The sequence below is a fragment of the Talpa europaea genome (genome assembly GCF_964194135.1).
Source record: "Talpa europaea genome assembly, chromosome: 11".
NCBI lineage: Eukaryota > Metazoa > Chordata > Mammalia > Eulipotyphla > Talpidae > Talpa > Talpa europaea.
In genome coordinates, this window is record NC_140078.1 from 26,706,769 (window position 1) to 26,726,067 (window position 19,299).

The following is a 19,299-nucleotide window of genomic DNA, read 5'->3' on the forward strand; positions in this document are numbered from 1 at the left end:
CTCTATGCCTCTTGGTGATGGAGGAGTTGTAGCTGACGAAGGCTGCATTTCTGTAAAGTGTTCTGTGCCTTCTAGTCCTACAGTGGCAAACAATAGTTATTTTTTTTTTTAATAGAACATCATTGTAGAAAACACACAGAATCTCCTGAATCTAGCAACAGTAAGTTTCTAATAAACCCACCCAGAGTCCCTGTCTACTCTGTGGGCCGGGGTTTTGGTTGGCCATGACATTAGGCCCAGTAAGTGTAATTTCTACCAGGGAGATGAAAAGTATTTTATAACAAATCTGTTTTTAAGATTTGTTATAAAAGATGGGAAAATCTTAAAGATAGGAAAATAGAAGGCAAGTCTGTAATTCCTAATGAAACAAAATAGAGCAAGTTACTTTCTCCAATATTTTCAGGCTTTTGTACAAGATTGTATAGTTGGTATTAAACAGCATATTTTGTGATTCAAAGAGGCATACATTTTACATAACATTCTCAAATTAGAATTGTCTTAAAATCCATAGCATCTTACAGTTCTAATCAGCAACGATTTTTTATTTCTTGCTTGTAATTAAAATAATGGCGTGTTGAACAATCGCTGGCATTTTAGGGGTGGTAAAATAGGACGCCCTTCCTTATGACTCCACCCTCTGAATCTTATAGCTCTTGTCTACCCATCTGGCTTAAGATCCTACTTCTCTCCCTCCCTTGCCTCCTACAAAGTCTGCAGAGAATCCTTGGATCCCTCCACTTGCCACTGACTTTGGACTTTACCATGCCTACCACACATACCTGGATACTAGGGATCAGTTCATTTCTGTACCCCAAAACACCAGGCAGGATCAACCACATAGTTCAGTGAACACGATGCAAAATGAAATTGAAGGGCTTCTTCACAAATTTTTAAGAATTGAAAGACAGAAAGACAGTGGCTACAGAACAGTTAAACAAGCACAGAGCCTTTCTAAGTTAAGCAGCCTGTACAACCCTATAGGTTCCAGGTCCATAAAGCCATCTCTGGCTCCAGCTTCAGCTTCTGCATCAGTGCCCAAGTCCCCTACCTGCACAGCATCCAGGCTTGTGAGTCCCAGCCTCTGCTTCATCTGCAGGCAGACTTTTATGGGCTTTCGTGTGTTTTCAGTATGTAAAATGAGCACATTACACTGGTGGCTGCCTGCTTTGGAGAACTGGCCTTTGCCTCTACCTTTTCTTATTTTGAATCAATTCACTCTTCCACGGGTTAGTTTTCTTCTAAGCAGATCTGAAAGCAGGGAATGGTGAAAGAATGTTTTTGGCACTGAGACATCAACAATGTCAATTTCTCTGGGTTTTGGTGGGAAGGAGCCCCTGATTCTGAAGAAATGGCTGAGGGGCATGGGGAATGCAAAAGCTCCTCGGGAAGTGTCTGTTTGGAGACTGGAAAGATGACTGCAATGACCCATGTGAACCTCAGAATCGCAGCTTTCTCAGAGGGCAACCTCCATTCACATCCAAATGGAATCCAAATGCAGCCCTTGCTGTGAAAGCCAGAGGCCCCACGTGACCCCTTATCTTGTCCCCATCCCATCCCAGACAAAGCTAATAGTGCCCCCTTGGAGGCGTGCATTACTATTTTTTTTTTTTAAAAAAGATATTTAGGGCCTCCCCGGTGGCGCAGTGGTTGAGCACTGGGTTGCAAAACTGCTCACAGCCTCTGCAGCGCCAGTTCAATCCCCGGCCACCGGGTGAGGGTCCCACATGGCGCGCAGACCTCTCCTGCCACGCCCGCTGCTCCCCTCAGCAGTGTGCTTCGGTCCCTCTGCCTGTTCTGCTCCCCGCTCTGACTCTGGTGAATTCTCTCACCCTCCCGTGCTTCTGGCTGTACCCGGTGCTTGTATAAAAAATAAATAAATCTTAAAATAAAATGAAATAAAATTTTAAAAGATATTTATTTATGCATACAAGAACTGGAGTACAGATCAGAGGTGCAGGGGGGGTGAGAGGATTCACTAGAGAGAGAGCGGGGAACAGAACAGGCAGATTGACTGAAATACACTACTGAGGGAAGCAGCAGGCAAGACAAGAGAGGTCTGCTTCACCATGTGGGTTAGCTCCCTGGCCGGGAATCGAACTCATGCTGCAGTGGCTACAGACAGTTTCATAGGTTGCGTCTTAACCCCTTGCGCTACCAGGGAGGCCCCTGTGCATTATTATTATTGCTACTCATCTACTTTCCATCCTGAGTCTGTAAGCTTTTGCTGTAGCATCATATTTTGGAGTGACTAACAGTAGCCACAAAAAGGTCCAGATCTTAATCTGTGAATACAAGGAACAATCTCTTCTATAGGGTTAGAGAGTTTTTATATTAATATCTTGGGTTACATTCTCTTAGAGTTGCGTGAATGTTCAAAAAAGTCATCCCTAATATTTGAAATCTTCCCTAAACTCTTATATTCTTAGCTTTAAGTATCAGCATTGTCCCTTAGAGGTTCTTTATTAATCAAAAGAATGGGAATGATTCGGCATCCTTGTCAAAAACAAGTTGATTGTGGATACATGTATTTATTTCTGCACTCTTAGTTCTAGCTCATGCATTTTTATATCTAACCTTCTGCCAGTACCACAGTGTCCTGATTATTGTTCTTGGTAGAAAGTTTTAAAATTGAGAAATATTACACTGCCAATTTTGCTCTTCTTTTAAAGCTTGTTTTTGGCTATTCTTGGTTCGTGAGTTTCCATATGAATTTTAGAATCCACTTGTTAATTTCTAAAAAGGAAGCAGTTGGAATTTCGATGAGGATTGCATTGAATTTCTATATCGTTTGAGGGGAATGATGCTGTCTTAACAGTAGGCGTCCTCTGATCCAGGAACACAAACTGTCTTTACATTTATTTAGCTTTTCATTAATTTCTTTCACAAAACCTTACAGTTTCAAAGTATATGCATTTATTTGATTAAATTTATTCCAAAGTGTTTTATTCTTTTTGGTGCTAATGTATATGTAATTTTTTCTTAATTTTACTTTCGTATTGTTCATTGCTAGTGTGTAGAAATAAAACTAACATTTCCTGCAACCTTGCTGAACTCATTAGTTCTTACAGTTTTTTCAGTATATTCCTTTGGATTTCCAATATGCAAGATCATGTGATCTGTAAATAGAAATTGATTTACTTTTTTCCAATGTGGATACATTTGATTTCATTTTCTTGCATTAATGACTCTGGCTAGACAGAGGAAAAAATCATGTTTATTTTTACTTGTCTCTCACTGAAGTTTCACTAATCCTTTGATTATGAATGTAGACAACAATCCACAGTCATGTCAGTGGTACTCGTGACCCAGTCACCATATAAGCCACAACTATTTTTATATTCAGACTGCTGTTACATCTTTTAAAAAGATGTATGTCAGTACTGTAAAATTAGGATATTATTTAACTTGCCATTAGGCCTCATAAATCAGTGCGCTATTAAAATACAATAAAAAGTAGACTATCACATATTTTTCAAATTTTGATAACTCCAGCTCATATAATTGGCTTTTCATTGTTACTCTGTGTATTATATTTTATGCATGTAAGAGCAAGAATCTGAAGACACATAGAGTGTGATGAGTTCAAGAGAAGATGATAGTATCAGAAAGTCTTAGATATCACTGAGCCTAGAATCTGGACACCATTACTTCCACCCTGCTGCTCTTTGGGGTTATATCTAGGGCTGGGAATTTCTCTTCTACCCTTAAGATCCTCTGCCTAAAAGAGATGGGGTGAAAGGAAGTATTTAGTGTCTCAAAAAGTAGGTGTTGTAATCTCTGTAAGAGGAGCTAATAACTAACTCCTGTGCATTTGTCCACCAGGTACCTTCTCAAACCAGATTTCATGAGACGACCCGATAGAACATTTGATCCCTTCTCTGAAACTCCTGTTGATGGAGTTATTGCAGCCACTTGTTCAGTACAGGTAAGGCCCTGCTGTTAGACAGAGTAGTATAAATGCGGGTGCAGATGGTCCTAGAAAAGTCTTAAGAAATCACAATTAAAATATTTCACATCAAGTTGCAAATGCCATGTATTGCTCTCAATTTTATTTTATTTTATTTTTTTAAAGATTTATTTATTTATTTACATTTTATTTATACAAGCACTGGGTACAGTCAGAAGTGCTGGAGGGTGAGAGAATTCACCAGAGCCAGAGCGGGGAGCAGAGCAGGCAGAAGGACCGAAGTACACTGCTGAGGGGAGCAGCGGGCGGCTGGAGAGGTCTGCGCGCCATGTGGGACCCTCCTCCGGTGGCTGGGGAGCAGCTGGGGATCGAACCGGTGCCACAGAAGCTGCGGGCAGCCTCGCAACCCAGTACTCAACCGCTGCGCCACCGGGGAGGCCCTATTGCTCTCAATTTTAACTTAAAATTCTTCCTCTTATTCTTACGATATACATTTTTTCACTATTAAAATTGTTAAATACTTTTAATAAAATACAACTGATCAAAAAAGTGCCTTCCAGAGGATGGAGAGTAATAAGAACTCTCATTTGTCATTGGTGGGAATGCCAAATGGTACAACCATTTTGGAAGACAGTTTGCCAGTTTCTTACAAAACTGAACATATTCTTGCCCTACAACCCAGCAGTTGCACTCCTTAGTATTTTACCAAAATTTGAATGCACTGAGATGTCCTTCACTAGGTGAATGGATAAATAAAATATAGTACATCAGGTCAATTGGCTATTATTTAGTACTAAAAAGAAATGAGCTAGCAGTCATGAAAACACATAGAAGAAATTTAAATACACATTACTAAGGAAAGAAGCGAGAGAATAGGCTATATAGTATATGGCTACAGCTATATGACATTTTGAAAAAGGAAAATATAAAAACAGTTAAGAAATTAGTGGTTGCCAGGGGCTTTGTGGAGGGAGAGATAAATAAGAAGAACACAGAGGATTTGGGGGGACAGTGAAATTACTCTGTTTGATGCTACAAGAATGAATACATGCCATTAGATATTTGTCCAAATCCACAGACTATGCAGCACCTAGAGTGACCCCTAATGTAAACTCTGGTGTTTGGGTGATAATGACGTGTCAATCAATTGGCTCATCAATTGTAATAAATATACCAGGGTGGGGGAAGGAGGGGCACGGAGTTTGTGGGTATGGGGACAGGAGTATATGGGAACTCTCTGTGAACCTAAAACTTCCCTAAAATATAAAGTTTATTGATAAAAAAGTAATTGTAAGATTCCATTTATATAAAATTCTAAAACATACAAACTAATGTATGGTGACAGAAGGTGAATAAACTGATTCCTCTGGGCAGAGATGGAAGGAGGGATGGATTACAAAAGGGCACAAAGAAACCTTAGGGAGTGATAGGAATGTTTGTTATCTTAATTGTTGTAATGGTTTCACAGACATGCTCATATCAAAATTGATTTTTGGCTGTGCTCTTTAAATATCTACATCCTACCCTTTAAAAACTGTTTTGATGACTATTGGATATTGTGGAAAAAAAACTAATAAATGGTTATAGTCATTTGGAAAGTAAGTAAAAGGTAATGTCTCCATTGCTTTATAATAGAATTTAATACTCATCTTTACAAATAAATAATGCTGTCCTTGCTCCCCAAGGTCAGTATCAGTGAAAAGTAACAAGTAAATTTTAGCATCACTTTTCCTCCCAATGTGTCTCTTTTCAAGATTTTTAATTCTTTTTTTTTTTTAAAGATTTATTTATTTATACAAGCACTGGGTACAGTCAGAAGCGCGGGAGGGTGAGAGAATTCACCAGAGCCAGAGCGGGGAGCAGAGCAGGCAGAAGGACCGAAGTACACTGCTGAGGGGAGCACCGGGCAGCAGGAGAGGTCTGCGCGCCATGTGGGACCCTCGCCCTGTGGATCGAACCTCTGCCCTGCAGAGGCTGTGGGCAGCTTCTCAACCCAGCACTCAACCACTGTGCCACTGGGGAGGCCCTCTTTTCAAGATTTTTAAAAGAATTTGGTATAAGTATGACATGACAGAATTTCAGAGCTGTGAATGGTTCTTTAGGCACATTTGACCCATCACTTTATTCTTTGGGTTTATGAACATAAATGAAGTGAAGATGTGGACACTATTTTTTTATATTATGTGATTCATATATATTTCACTCTTTCTTTCTCCAGACAGTTCTTTAACTTGGAACTTCTTCCCAGAATATTCTCTCTGCATATAGCAGTTGATCAATAATATTTTAGTTGAATAAGAAATGAATATATTATTTTCGTACACATGAAAATTTCTAAAGATGAACAGAGATTTTATTTCTTCTTGATTATCCTCTGCTACTGGTAATTATGCAGACTTCTCTCTCCTGTTTCTGTGTTGCTGCAGGTCATATCAGGCCAGTTCTTATCAGATAAGAAAATCGGCACATACGTGGAAGTAGATATGTATGGGCTGCCCACAGACACTATCCGCAAGGAATTCCGCACTCGCATGGTGATGAACAATGGCCTCAATCCAGTTTACAATGAAGAATCCTTTGTGTTTCGAAAGGTAAGATATTTTCAATGTGTTAGCAGATTTACTCTGCTAACTTGGGAGCCCCACTTTAGTGCATAGGTACTCCATGATAAGAGTGACAGTTATTCAACCCCAAATGTCTTCTTGGGCCTCCTTGGTGGCGCAGGGGTTAAAGACAGCGCTCTCAAGCTACTGCCAGCCACTACAGCACGAGTTGGGTCCCTGACTGGCCAGGGAGCTACCCACATGGCGCAGCAGACCTCTCCCATCTCACCTGCTGCTCCCCTCAGCAGTGTGTTTCAGTAGATCTGCCTGTTCCGCTCCCCACTCTCTCCGGTGAATCTTCTCACCACCCGCATCTCTGGCTTACAGCCCAGTTCTTGTATGTATAAATAAGTAAATCTTTTTTAAAAATGTCTTCTTTTCCCTTTTCTAGTGAAAAAGTCCTGTAGCCATCATATGATTATTGTTTCGGTTTGTCCCTGCCCTTCTTTTGACTGTCCTACTCTAAGACACTGTCCACTAGCTTGGACACTGTCCAAGCTCTAGATTTATCATCTAGAATGTGTCCTCACTAGTAGACACCATCATGCATTGGAGAATTCTTCCTTGTCCTGGTGGTAGCTCATAACTGGCACTATTCCAGGAACAAGAAGGGGAGGTGGGATGCTGACATTTAAAGCCAATAAACATCTGAAGTGTACCAGATGGTATTGACCCAGTGTCTCTAGAAAGTGTGGCATCTATTGCTACACTCCAGTTCTGTGCTTCATGTGCTGTTTTTGGCTTTCTCACTCCTAGTACTGTACACTGGCTCCAAAGGACAATCATAGTCATCCTGTTTAATGACTCAGTTACTAATCTCATAATTATTTTTCCATTAGTCTCTCTTTTGTCAATTAAAGATGTCTGGGAAAAGTCATGGGTTGGCAGTGAAGCCTCCAAGAACATGTTTTTCTCTCACTGTTGTGTTATCCTAACTAAAATAGTTGCTAACTGCTTCTGTGGGCATAGATTTTCCAGATTTTTCTGCCACATTTACATGTCATGCAATAGATAGTAGATTTCTATTTTATCTGATAGGTTTTTAAAAATGGGGATTGTCCACTGTAGAACAGGCTACCTGATTTATAGAAACCAGATTATGGAAGGTCAACGTAGAGGTGATAAACCAGGATGTCTTGAAATTGAGGATCACCCTGTAATGTGAATTTTATTACTGCATAATCCATGCAGTACCCAATTGTCACTTCCTATACTGGCATCAGAGTGTGGCATAAATTACATACACAGCTGTAATTTGTCTCTTTTTTTCTTCCCTGATTTTTCCAGTTTGTTATATGAATCTATTATCAGCATGGTCAGTGTTCCTTGGCATAATGAATAATTCCTATACACAATTCTAGAAATTCAGAACATTAACTGCAGGAGTTCTTTCTTTTTGATAAGAAAGGACATGTTAAGCTTGATTTTTATGTTCCTGGTTCCAGACACAAAATGGCAAATCCTTCTCTTTTCTGCAGTTAAATTGCCTTTCATTGAGATCAATGTTTTAACACTGTTTTCTTTGTTTTGTTTTTGTTCTTTGCACTGATCTCACAAAATGAACCACTCCATTCACCCCATGAACAACAGAGTGACTGAAGTTGGTGAATTTAGCTTGATTTCTCCTCTTCATCTTCATGCAGTTGGAGTTTAAATTATAACCTCCAGCAACAAATAGGCAACCAATTCATGGCTAGCATTCAACACAGTATTCACATCAGCCAAGATACCCTGGCTGATCTCAACCAATGAAAAGTTATTCTTGATTAAAAAATTGGAATTTTTTTTCATAATATTGTTATTTTATATCTGAATATGGATTCCGCTCTCCAAGCTCCAATTTTATGTCTATTTATTTAAATCGAGGATGGCAAGCTGTCTTGTGTATGTATTAATGTTTGTGGTTGTCGCATTTTGCTCTATTCACTACCTCAAAATATGTAAAGAACAGAGGAGTACAAGAAAAAGGAGAGTCCAAATTTATGTATGCATTTTCTTTTATACAAGAAGTATTTCTTTATAGATACTTCATATTCTTAAAAAGAGGCAAAGCTCTGAGCCTCCCTGGTGGTGCAAGGGGTTGAGCACAGTGCTTTGCTATGAAGCTGTCCGCAGCCTCTGCAGTGCAAATTCGATCCCCGGCCAGGGAGCAACCCACATGGCACAGTAGACTGCTCCTGACTCGCCTGCTGCTCCCCTCAGCAGTGTATTTCAGTCAGTCTGCCTGTTCTGTTCCCCACTCTGTCTCTGGTGAATCCTGTCACCTCCCGCACCTCTGGCCTGTAATCCAGTTCTTGTAATCATAAATAAATAAATCTTTTTAAAAAAGGGAAAAAAAGAGGGAAAGCTAGATGTCAGAAGCAGCCAGGTCAGTAAATAGACCCGAGGATTAGAAGTCACCAGCCCAGTTCCCAGACCCAGTTGTCATTGACTATCTCTGAGATTATGGAATGTCACTTCCTTTCTCAGGGTCTCCTGTTGGGAAAAGATGACAAACATCGGACTAGTATTAGTAATCTTTCACATCCATTCCAATTAAAAATTTTAATGAAATGATTTTCACCATAACAGAGTATTTAAGGTAGTATAGAGTTGTGACTCTTGGGCACTACATTACAAAAATCAATAGAAGATATCACTCTTTGTTTGAAGGTGATACTCCCTGACCTCGCAGTTCTGAGAATAGCAGTGTATGATGACAACAACAAGCTGATTGGCCAAAGAATTCTCCCACTGGATGGTCTGCAAGCAGGTTATCGACACATTTCCCTTAGAAATGAGGGAAATAAACCTTTATCACTGCCAACAATTTTCTGCAATATTGTTCTTAAAACATATGTGCCTGATGGATTTGGAGGTAAGTTGAAAATTTGGGTACAAAATATTTTATATATATGTGGTCATAAAATACAAGAATATAAAATATTTCACCAATAGTTAACTCTTTTCCTGCCAGTGCTGTAACACTTGTAGTCTCGAGGATTCTTATTTGGCTAAAGAAAGATAATATCAAAAAAGGAAGATAATATGGACTCATTCACTCATCCTATCAATATGTTTAGCAGGTTTTATCTGTAGAAGGCAAAATAGCTCAGATACGTATTAGAGATTCTAACGGGACAAAAATAAAAGAAGGGCCATTTATAAATCCATTGCCCAGAGAAAACTCTCTTACCACATTGGTAATAAATCTCACTTCTCTCATTTTTTTTTTTTTTATGAAATTGGATCTTACTATGTATACTCATTTGGACTCATTACTGCAGAGAGGTAATCTTTTATAAGTGGAGAACATTTTCCCATGTGATAAAATGTTTTTTATGTTTGTGTTGACTGCATGAAATTCCATTATATATGCCATAATTTAGTTATTGATAAAAATTGAAGTTATTTCAAATTTTCTTTTTTATAAACGGTATTGCATCTGAGATCCCTATCTGTACAGCTTCATTTCCTGAAGTTGAACCCTTTAAAGTTGTTTAATTACACCAAGGAGGATCTACATATTTAAAGCTTTAGAGTCAACTGCCAAATTATACATCAATAGTGTATGAGATAGAACTTTTTTTTAACATTCACTGGCTTAACCAGTAAAAAGTGTGTCATTGATGTATTTATTTAAAATATTTTTCTCAAAAGTAGATGTATTCCACAAATATTATTTAGTACCTACTCTTTGAATGGCCTGGGTAGGAGATATAAAGTTGAAAAAGCCATGAAGAATTTTCCAATCTTGTACAAATATACATAAACATAAGCAGGTATACTCACACACACACACACACATACATAAATAAATATAACCCATTATGTAAGTGCCCAAAGAGTACTAGACCCAGAGGTTGTTTGAAACATTGAACAAATGAACCAGAACAGGGTTGAGGGAAACTTCTGTAGCTATTTGGGCTTAAAAGAAGAGTAACATTTTACAGTGGAGAGTTAGAATGAGTTTCTCTCCAGACAGGAAAGTAGCCCAGGCTAAGGCTTAATAATGAAAGTGGTGAACTTATTATACATCTCACGAAGCTGAAACATAGTGTATTTGGTGCTAAAAGCTGAAAAAACCTGGTCGATAGCTAATGTTGCATCTTTAAAATCTTATGGCATTCACGAGAGGAGTGTGGAATGTGCTGGTCTTAGTGAATTATTTTGACACCTTAAAAAAATATTCACATTTCAGGGTATTGTATACTATGAAAAATTGCATCTGACATTTTGGTGGATCATTGTGTATCCAAAATTACCCCAGAAGTTTAGATCAGAATATAGAAGTAAAACTTCTTATGTCTGATCAATCTAAATAAGTTCCAATTTTTATATTTCACCAAATGTTACTCTAAGAATTATTTATTTAATTAGATTATTAAAAGCAAACAAAATTTTAATACCCATACTATATGGGACATATAGCATTATTTATAATCTGTGATAGCCTTGCTCTATTATACTGTACATCCACACAGAATAATGACTTGGATCTCAGTGTTTAGATGTAGAAAAATGACAGTGATATATTACAGAGAGTAAAAGTATATTGCAGGGCCTCCCCGGTGGCGCAGCAGTTGAGCGCTGGGTTGCGAAGCTGTCCGTGGCCTTTGCGGCGCCGGTTCGATCCCCGGCTGCTCCCCGGCCACCGGAGGAGGGTCCCACATGGCGCACAGACCTCTCCTGCCGCCCGCTGCTCCCCTCAGCAGTGTGCTTTGGTCCTTCTGCCTGCTCTGCTCCCCGCTCTGGCTCTGGTGAATTCTCTCACCCTCCCGCGCTTCTGACTGTGCCCAGTGCATGTATGAACAAAAAACAAAAACAAACAAATAAATAAAACATGCCTCTATACAAAAAATAAAGTATATTGCAAAACAATCATATTATTACTTATAAACAAATAGTTATCTTTTTATATATGTACATAAAGTATGGAGAAAAAAATCTATAAGGGGCCTCCCTAGTAGTTCAAGGGGTTAAGGTGCAACCTATGAAGATATCCGCAGCCGCCACTGCAGCATGAGTTTGATCCTCAGCCAGGGAGTTACCCACATGGCGCAGCAGACCTCTCCTGACTCTCCTGCTGCTCCCCTCAGCATTGTATTTCAGTCAATCTGCCGTTTCTGCTCCCCACTCTGTTTCTGGTGAATCCTCTCACCCCCACACCTCTAGCCTGTACCCCAGTTCCTGTATGCATAAATAAATATTTTCTTTAAAAAAGAAATCTATAATGATGCACACTCAGCTTTCATAGTAATTACCTCTTTAATTGTGAGGGTGAGTTGTTCAGTGTAGCTAACCCATTGCACTGGACAACCTTTCAGGAATATCACAGAGAATACACTGTCCACTGTGGCAGCCTGTTACAGCAGAACTCCACTTATTACCTCTGGGTTGTTTAAATTCAAGAAAGCATGTGTAACTTTTATGCATTTTTTTAAAAAATGCATTTTTCCTTAGATTTTGTAACAAGGAAATATGAAAATGGAAAAACTTTCAAACATATATTTGCTTTGAATTTGGAAAATAATAAAATTACTAACATGCTATCTAGATATTTTATAACATTTTGAAAATATGTGAATGTCTGAAAATAACAACAAAAGTTTAGAAAGAATATCTATATATACATAAGTAAATATATACATATAAATATGAAGTTTATGTGCATAATTACTTTTTATCTTTAGAGGACTTGAACTCTGGGCTACCCAGAGTCCCTGCCAACTTGAGCTAGATCTACAGCCAACATTTTCCACCCTGACTCACCTTCTTCTACTCACATGAGTTCCCTGTTTACCTTCCTTGCTCCTCAGGAGGCAGTGACAGGAAACTTTAGTGCTACGCTTCTCTGCTTCCCCTTCTAGTAATTACTATAGCATAACAATGCCCAAGACACACAAGAACTAACAGAGCAAAGATGGCAGCTATAACTTCTGAACTCTTCATAGAACATCTGTTCCTGAGTGGCCTAAGTGAAGTCTCTTCACTACTCAAAACTGAACTTAGGCATGAAAAAAAAGATAATATCATTTAGGAGAGGCGTCACTAGGAATGAACCAAAAAAACCTCAGTTTAATTTTTTCAACTTATTTTTCTACTGAACGGAGAGAAAAGAGTCCCTTTTCTTCCTCCCACACTCATACACAAAATAGCAGTAACTGGGTGGGGTGCTCAAGTACATTTTCTTTTGTCAAATGCAGTGAGACTCAGAGGACTGGAGTTGTCTTTGCTGCTTGCTCTGTAGGTGCAGACGCCCCTGAAAATGGCACTAATCCAGAGCAGCAGTTTTGTCACAGTAGCCCCTGTTCCTCTGTCATCAGTTCCAGAACTGATGACAATTAAATGGCAATTAAAGTTTCCCCTTTCTCACCCACTGTTGCTTTTTAAAAAAAAAAAAATTAATTTTTTATATATATTTTCTTACGCTGTTGTTCATTTTTGGACAGTATTTGGTTTCTCCCTTCAGGTGTAGTCCCCATAGATCTCCCACCACCATAGCACCCGTGATCCATCACCACACACCTTTGTCCTCTTCCCTCCCTTGTTTTGACACCTATCCCACCCCTCCCCGCCTATATGCCTCAGATATATGTGTGTTTTAATATTTGTATTTCTTTTGTTATTACTTAGTGATAAGGAAGAAAACAAGTAAGAGAGCTCATGCTAGATTTCCAGAATATATAGAATGCCAGCATTCTGGTTAAATAATATATGGAGCTGAGTTTAATCAGCCTCTCATCACTTTGTTCCTTAGGCAGAGTTCATCACTGCATTTGTGACTGTGGCTTTGTCTTCTCTTCTGCAACTAGGCTATGTCATGTAAGCGGAGATGAAGTTACCCCATGTTTATTTGTCAAGCTCCCCTTCACCTCCTTATGGTTAAAGATACATCATGGGAACTGAGGGTATTTCTTGGTCACTGTACCAACATCTTCACAGGGTTGCTTTCCAATCTCTTTGCAAAGATGTTGGCCATTTCTGACATCAGGGGGACTGCAAAACTAAGTGAATTTATATAAGCTTTTTATTGCATAGTTCCTTGAGAAGACCTAAGAAGAGGGGCAACCACAAGCATTCCCTAATCTTTTTTTTATTTATTTATTTATTTATTTATACAAGCATTGGGTACAGTCAGAAGTGCGGGAGGGTGAGAGAATTCACCAGAGCCAGAGCGGGGAGCAGAGCAGGCAGAAGGACCGAAGTACACTGCTGAGGGGAGCAGCGGGCAGCAGGAGAGGTCTGCGTGCCATGCGGGACCCTCCTCTGGTGGCCGGGGAGCAACCGGGGAACGAACCGGCGCTGCAGAGGCTGCGGGCAGCTTCGCAACCCAGCACTCAACCGCTGCGCCACCCGGCGGCCCCGAGTATTCCCTAATCTTATTCAGGCAAAGGTTACTTTAGCCACAGCACCTACTGGATCTTCTAGTATTCTGGGATATGCAGTTTAGGAGATGCTTAAATCATTCAATAGAAATTAAAAGAGCTAATCCAATATCATAGTTATGGGATATATTGATGTTAATTAATATTGTTTTGCTGCCAATAGGAAAACATGTATTTTTCTGCTGCTTTTATCTCTAGATAAGACATAAACAGTAGCATGGGAAGTAGGAGAGAACGGAGTGAGCTCATGAGTAGGGAAGAAGGGGAATCCTAGGTGCCAAATTGGTGTTCACCACCAACGCACCAAGTACCTTAAAGAACAATGAATAAGGGCCTCCCCGGTGGCGCAGCGGTTGAGCGCTAGGTTGCGAAGCTGCCCGCAGCCTCTGCAGCGCCGGTTCGATCCCCAGCTGCTCCCCCGGCCACCTGAGGAGGGTCCCACAAGGCGCGCAGACCTCTCCTGCCGCCCGCTGCTCCCCTCAGCAGTGTACTTCGGTCCTTCTGCCTGCTCTGCTCCCCGCTCTGGCTCTGGTGAATTCTCTCACCCTCCTGCGCTTCTGACTGTACCCAGTGCTTGTATAAATAAATAAATAAATCTTATTTAAAAAAATTAAAAAAGAAAAAAAGAACAATGAATAAGCAAACACACAAACAAAAGAGTTTTCCTGAAAAGCCAACAAACATCTAAAGTGTGTGCTAAGGAATCGCTAAGTACTTCTCAGCTCTTGGGGATGCCTAAATTGATGCTTTCAATTCTGTATGGGTGTGAGGAAGGATGGTGGGAGGGAGGGAGTGGGAAAAAAGTCTTCCCTAGAAGAGACCAGCTTTTGGAATTAGCACTGAACCCTGAAATATGTATTATTTTCAAAAATACAAGTAAGAAAAAGAAAACGGCATTTCTTTTTTAAAAAGAAAGTTTCCAGCATTTGTGCCATGGCCTTCAAGTATCTTGGAAATTGTAGTTCACCCCTGTCTGTTCTGTGGTGTGTGAAACTTATGCACACATACCTCTCCTCCTTTAGAGGGACATGTGGCTCTTCCCTCTGCTGGCCTATTCACATATCAGTCAATGCTGATCAAGACTTAGATTTCGTTTTTGCCACTGTGGTTTGTTCCATGGAACAAAGAGCTACATGGACTGTTGTCAGCCACAGGGTTCCCCCAATATGAGGGAAGAAACCTCGTGAAATATCAGATTATGACCAAGGAAACATACCAGGTTTGGTTGAATAAGCTAAACTTTAGCCAAGAATATGCCAGATGTATTTAAATGCTTCCTCAAATCTTTTCTGAACTAAGGAAAAGAAAAAATAAATAATATCACCAAATAGAGTTGCACAGTTAGATATAGAGGTATGAGATATTTGAGGTACAGCTTCTTCCTCTCTGGTTATACATTATTTTAAATGTGGTTATTATAAATCTGCTTCTTTGAGATATATATGTGTATCATATATATATATATATATCTCACACATACACGCTTACATATATATAATACACACAGAGGAGAAACTAAGTTATAAAAATTTAAAAGAGAGCAGGACCCTTCCTAAGCCTAAGTAGGCCCTTTTGCCTAAGCCTAAAAGGCCCTTTTGCCCTTTGCCTAGAATTTGTGGTGGTGCAGTCCTGAATGTGCAGTTGCCACCCTCTACATTAATATAACTCCAGTACAGATGATACCTGCCACCATATGGCAAAATTAAATGCCCGAGATGTACCTAATTTGTTATTTGAAATTGCCAGGAATGAAGCACATTTAAGTATCCTGCTAACCTAAGCTTTATCCAAGGCATTTAGCCCTTTCATAATCTTTTTCCTGTGTAATTTAATTTAAACAAACCTTATTTAATCGTTGTTCATTTTTGTTGCTATTTGATCAAGAGCACTATAATGTTGCATTATAATTAAAGGGTATTATTCTTTATATTGTAAATTTTTCAAAAGCATGATTTTTTTGTTTGTTTTTGTTTTTTGTTTTCAAAAGCATTCACTTTTAGTATTTTTTTGAACAATATTTGCTTCCCCCCACCCCCTCAGATTGAGTCTCCATAGAATTTCCTTCTCCAAGGCACCCGTGCACCATCACCACAGTCTCCTGTGCTCCTCCCTCCCTCCCTCTAATCCCTGTCCCTCCTCCTCCCCTGAATTATGTCTCTGATATAAGCATGTTCAAAAGCATGTTTAACTGCAAAGAAGACGTTTCATTAAAACTCGAGTAATAAGACAGAATTTCAGGATCTGGAGCTATAACTCCCCAACAGCTTATAGAATTGTTAACATTGGTAATTGAGGATGGATTTCAGTTGTGATATTTATTCAACTAATGGCTACATCTGCAGCATCTTATTCTGATGTATTATTTAGGCTATTGCTACATAATCCTACAGCAGATGGCTGGCAAGAGCAGCTCATGCAACACAAAGGATATGTGACCTAGTTTACATATTGTGGTGTAATTGTTTGTTGCAAATTTAGAACATATAGTCTAGGTCAGAATTGTATAAAATCAGTCCTTTTGACTAAAACCAAAATATTGAGTTAGAAAAACAGGAAGAAGATTCAGCCCTGGGATGCAGCCCTGGGATTCCCTAAGATCAAACCTTGCAGGCTATTGGGAAGTCTCCAGGAGTCACTGGCACCTCCTCTTTCTAAGTTTGGATACATGACTGTATGATAGATATGTACCCAAGAATTTAAGTAGCAGAATTTTTTTTTTTTCTCAAGCACCATTGCTAATCAAATCTGCCAAAAACCTGGGAGACTTGAAACAACAGAAATGTATTCTGTCATGGTGCTAGAGGCTAGAAGTTAGAAATCCTGGAGTTGGCAGCTCTTGAATTTTTTATTTGCCTCTTTCTAGCTCCTAGAGATTCCTTCAGGCCTAGCATTGTCCTTGCTTGTGCCTGCATCAGTCTAGGGCCTGCATCGTGGTCTTTGTGTGTCCTCTTGACTTTTTACACGACTCTTGGATTTAGGACCCATCCCGATCCAGTGTGATCTCATCTCAGTCCTTAACTAATTATTTATGTAAAGACCCTATTTATAAATTAGCTCATATTCTGAGATTCTGTGTAGACATGAATTTTGGAGCATACTGCTCAACTACTGCATCTTAATTCTTCTTTGTTTCCTTAGTACCATGTTCATCCAGTAACATTCTTCTATAACTGCTTTTCCCATAAATATATGCAAAGGTTTTCTGTGAGATGTTCAAGGGCATTCATTGTAACACTGTTTATAATAAGAAAGAAATGGAAGTACTCAGTTTAGCAATAAAGAGCTGGTTAAAGAAATGATAACCATTCAGAAAATGTAATATTTAAACAGCCTTTAAAAATAATATAGTAGATCTATATTGCTGATATACAAATATTTCTAAGCTATGTGACATCAAAAAATTAAAAAATCGATGGAAAAAAGTAGGAACCCGTGGGAGTTTTAAAGAATATAAGGATACAAGAAATGGGTAAACAGTAATTACCTAGTGGGTGTAGGTTTGACAGGAGAGGAGAATTTTACTTTTCATTTTATGTATTTGAATATTTATCATGTGCATCTGTTATTTTCTATTATAAAAGTGAAAAGAAGAGGTTTAAACTGAGGAAAATTGTCTTCAGAGTGCAATTAGGAAGCTAATTCTAATAGAGGAAAATTGATAAACACATTTTTTTCAATTTGTAAATTATGAACCATTTTAAGTTAACATGAATAATTATTCCTTCTATAGTACTGGTAATTTATGCAAAATTTATGAAATTCTGCTTGAAAGTACATGGAGCTCTTCAAACAACATTACATAAAAGATGGAATTTTACTGTTTTTTAAAAATGCAAGATATCACTGAAAAAAACCCTGGAGAAATATTTCAGTTTAACTACCATGGAACCAAAATTGGCATTAAATATGCATTAGTCTTCTGCACCTAAGAATAAGACTTAGTAGTAGCTTCTGCTAAGCTTCAAGTACTTTTTACATTGATCATCTCATTGAATTCTCACAGTATCTCACCGGGGTGGGAGGTATCAGTTCTAATTTTCAGGTGAAGAAACTGAGGCTTGGGGCATTAAGTGTTTGTAATCACATGAGTAGTCAGAATCCAAGGCAACTCACTTGACTTGCCCTGCCACATTGTCTGCTTTATTTGAGAAAAACTCAAAGATAAAATCATTTCATCATTGTCCTCACCTTTAATTTCTCGTTTTCTGCAATTATCAGCTTTCCCAACCTTGTCTTATGTTTTTAGATAAGGTACTCAGAAAACATAATGGAGGTCCAGAATTGTGAAATAGTTTGTTAAATTTATTGGGCATTTTCAGCAAAACAGCATTAACAACCCAGGGACTTTTTTTTTTTTTCCAGATATTGTGGATGCTTTGTCAGACCCAAAGAAATTTCTTTCTATCACGGAAAAGAGAGCAGACCAAATGAGAGCTATGGGCATTGAAACGGTAAGTACCAGTGGTTGCTTAAAGACAGCCAAGCTGGGGAAGTATGGTTGTCAATCAAACTTCTTGATTACAAGAGCAAGACAAAATAATAATATAACATAACAAGTTCAAAGAGGGTTTTGAGACTGAACTTAGTTCAACAAAATCTTTTTATGGGTCTGTGATCACGAGTATAGATAGTTAATAAAATGTGATCACAATCTGAAAATCCATGGCTTAACTCATATCTGGGGACCCCTGCCCCATTAAAAAAAAGAAATGGAAACAACTCATGACACTTTTAGGAACATTTAAAATATTGGCAGGTTTTATTATTCACTGGAAATTCAACAAAACCAATCCAATAAATCGATGAAATTGGCATGTTATTGTTTATTTTTAACCAGTCTTGTATCCATAGCCTCCTCCCATTCCAGTGCGCACTGTGCCATTTTTCAAAGATTTGTTTATGCATAGAAGAACTGGGGTGTAGGCCAGAGGTTCAGGGGATGAGAGGATTCATCAGAGATAGAGTAAAGAGCAGAACCAGCAGATTTACTGAAATACACTGCTAAGGGGAGCAGCAGGCAAGACAGGAGAGGTCTGCTGCACCATGTGGGTAGCTCCCTGGCCCGGGATTGAACTCAGGCCTTGTGCTAGTGTTGAGACTTCACCTGTAGTCCACCAGGGAGGTCTTGGTTTTTGTTTTTAAATGCTCCCTTCACCACACTCCTCAGTTAAGTGGAAGCAGCCATCTCTCCAATAGCAAGAAAAAAAAGAGAAGAAATAACTGTCTTGTAAAGGAGTTGCATAATCTTTCATTGGCTTCATCCTTCACCTCATGCCTAAGAAACATCATATGATCTTTACTCTTTGCAGGCAAAGAACCACTAAAAGTGTAGAGAGTAGGAAGCAGAAGGGGAAAAATTGAGTGATACAGAGTAGATTTAGTAAAATAGAGAGTGTGCAAATATTTGACCTTGTGTGTCATT

The 19,299-nt window shown here is 39.0% G+C and overlaps 1 protein-coding gene across 4 annotated transcripts in view; it reads left to right on the forward strand.

Annotated features, from left to right (window-relative positions):
- The window catches only part of PLCB4 (phospholipase C beta 4), a gene marked incomplete at both ends in the record, with an annotated part of 144,892 nt that overhangs the window by 100,818 nt on the left and 24,775 nt on the right, over window positions 1-19,299 (forward strand). For all 4 annotated transcript variants that reach the window (XM_084248062.1, XM_084248063.1, XM_084248064.1 and 1 more), the window contains 4 exons: window positions 3,823-3,925; window positions 6,334-6,498; window positions 9,163-9,367; window positions 18,240-18,328. In XM_084248062.1, the coding sequence (XP_084104188.1) occupies window positions 3,823-3,925; window positions 6,334-6,498; window positions 9,163-9,367; window positions 18,240-18,328 (562 nt within the window). The remainder of the gene's footprint in view (window positions 1-3,822; window positions 3,926-6,333; window positions 6,499-9,162; window positions 9,368-18,239; window positions 18,329-19,299) is intronic.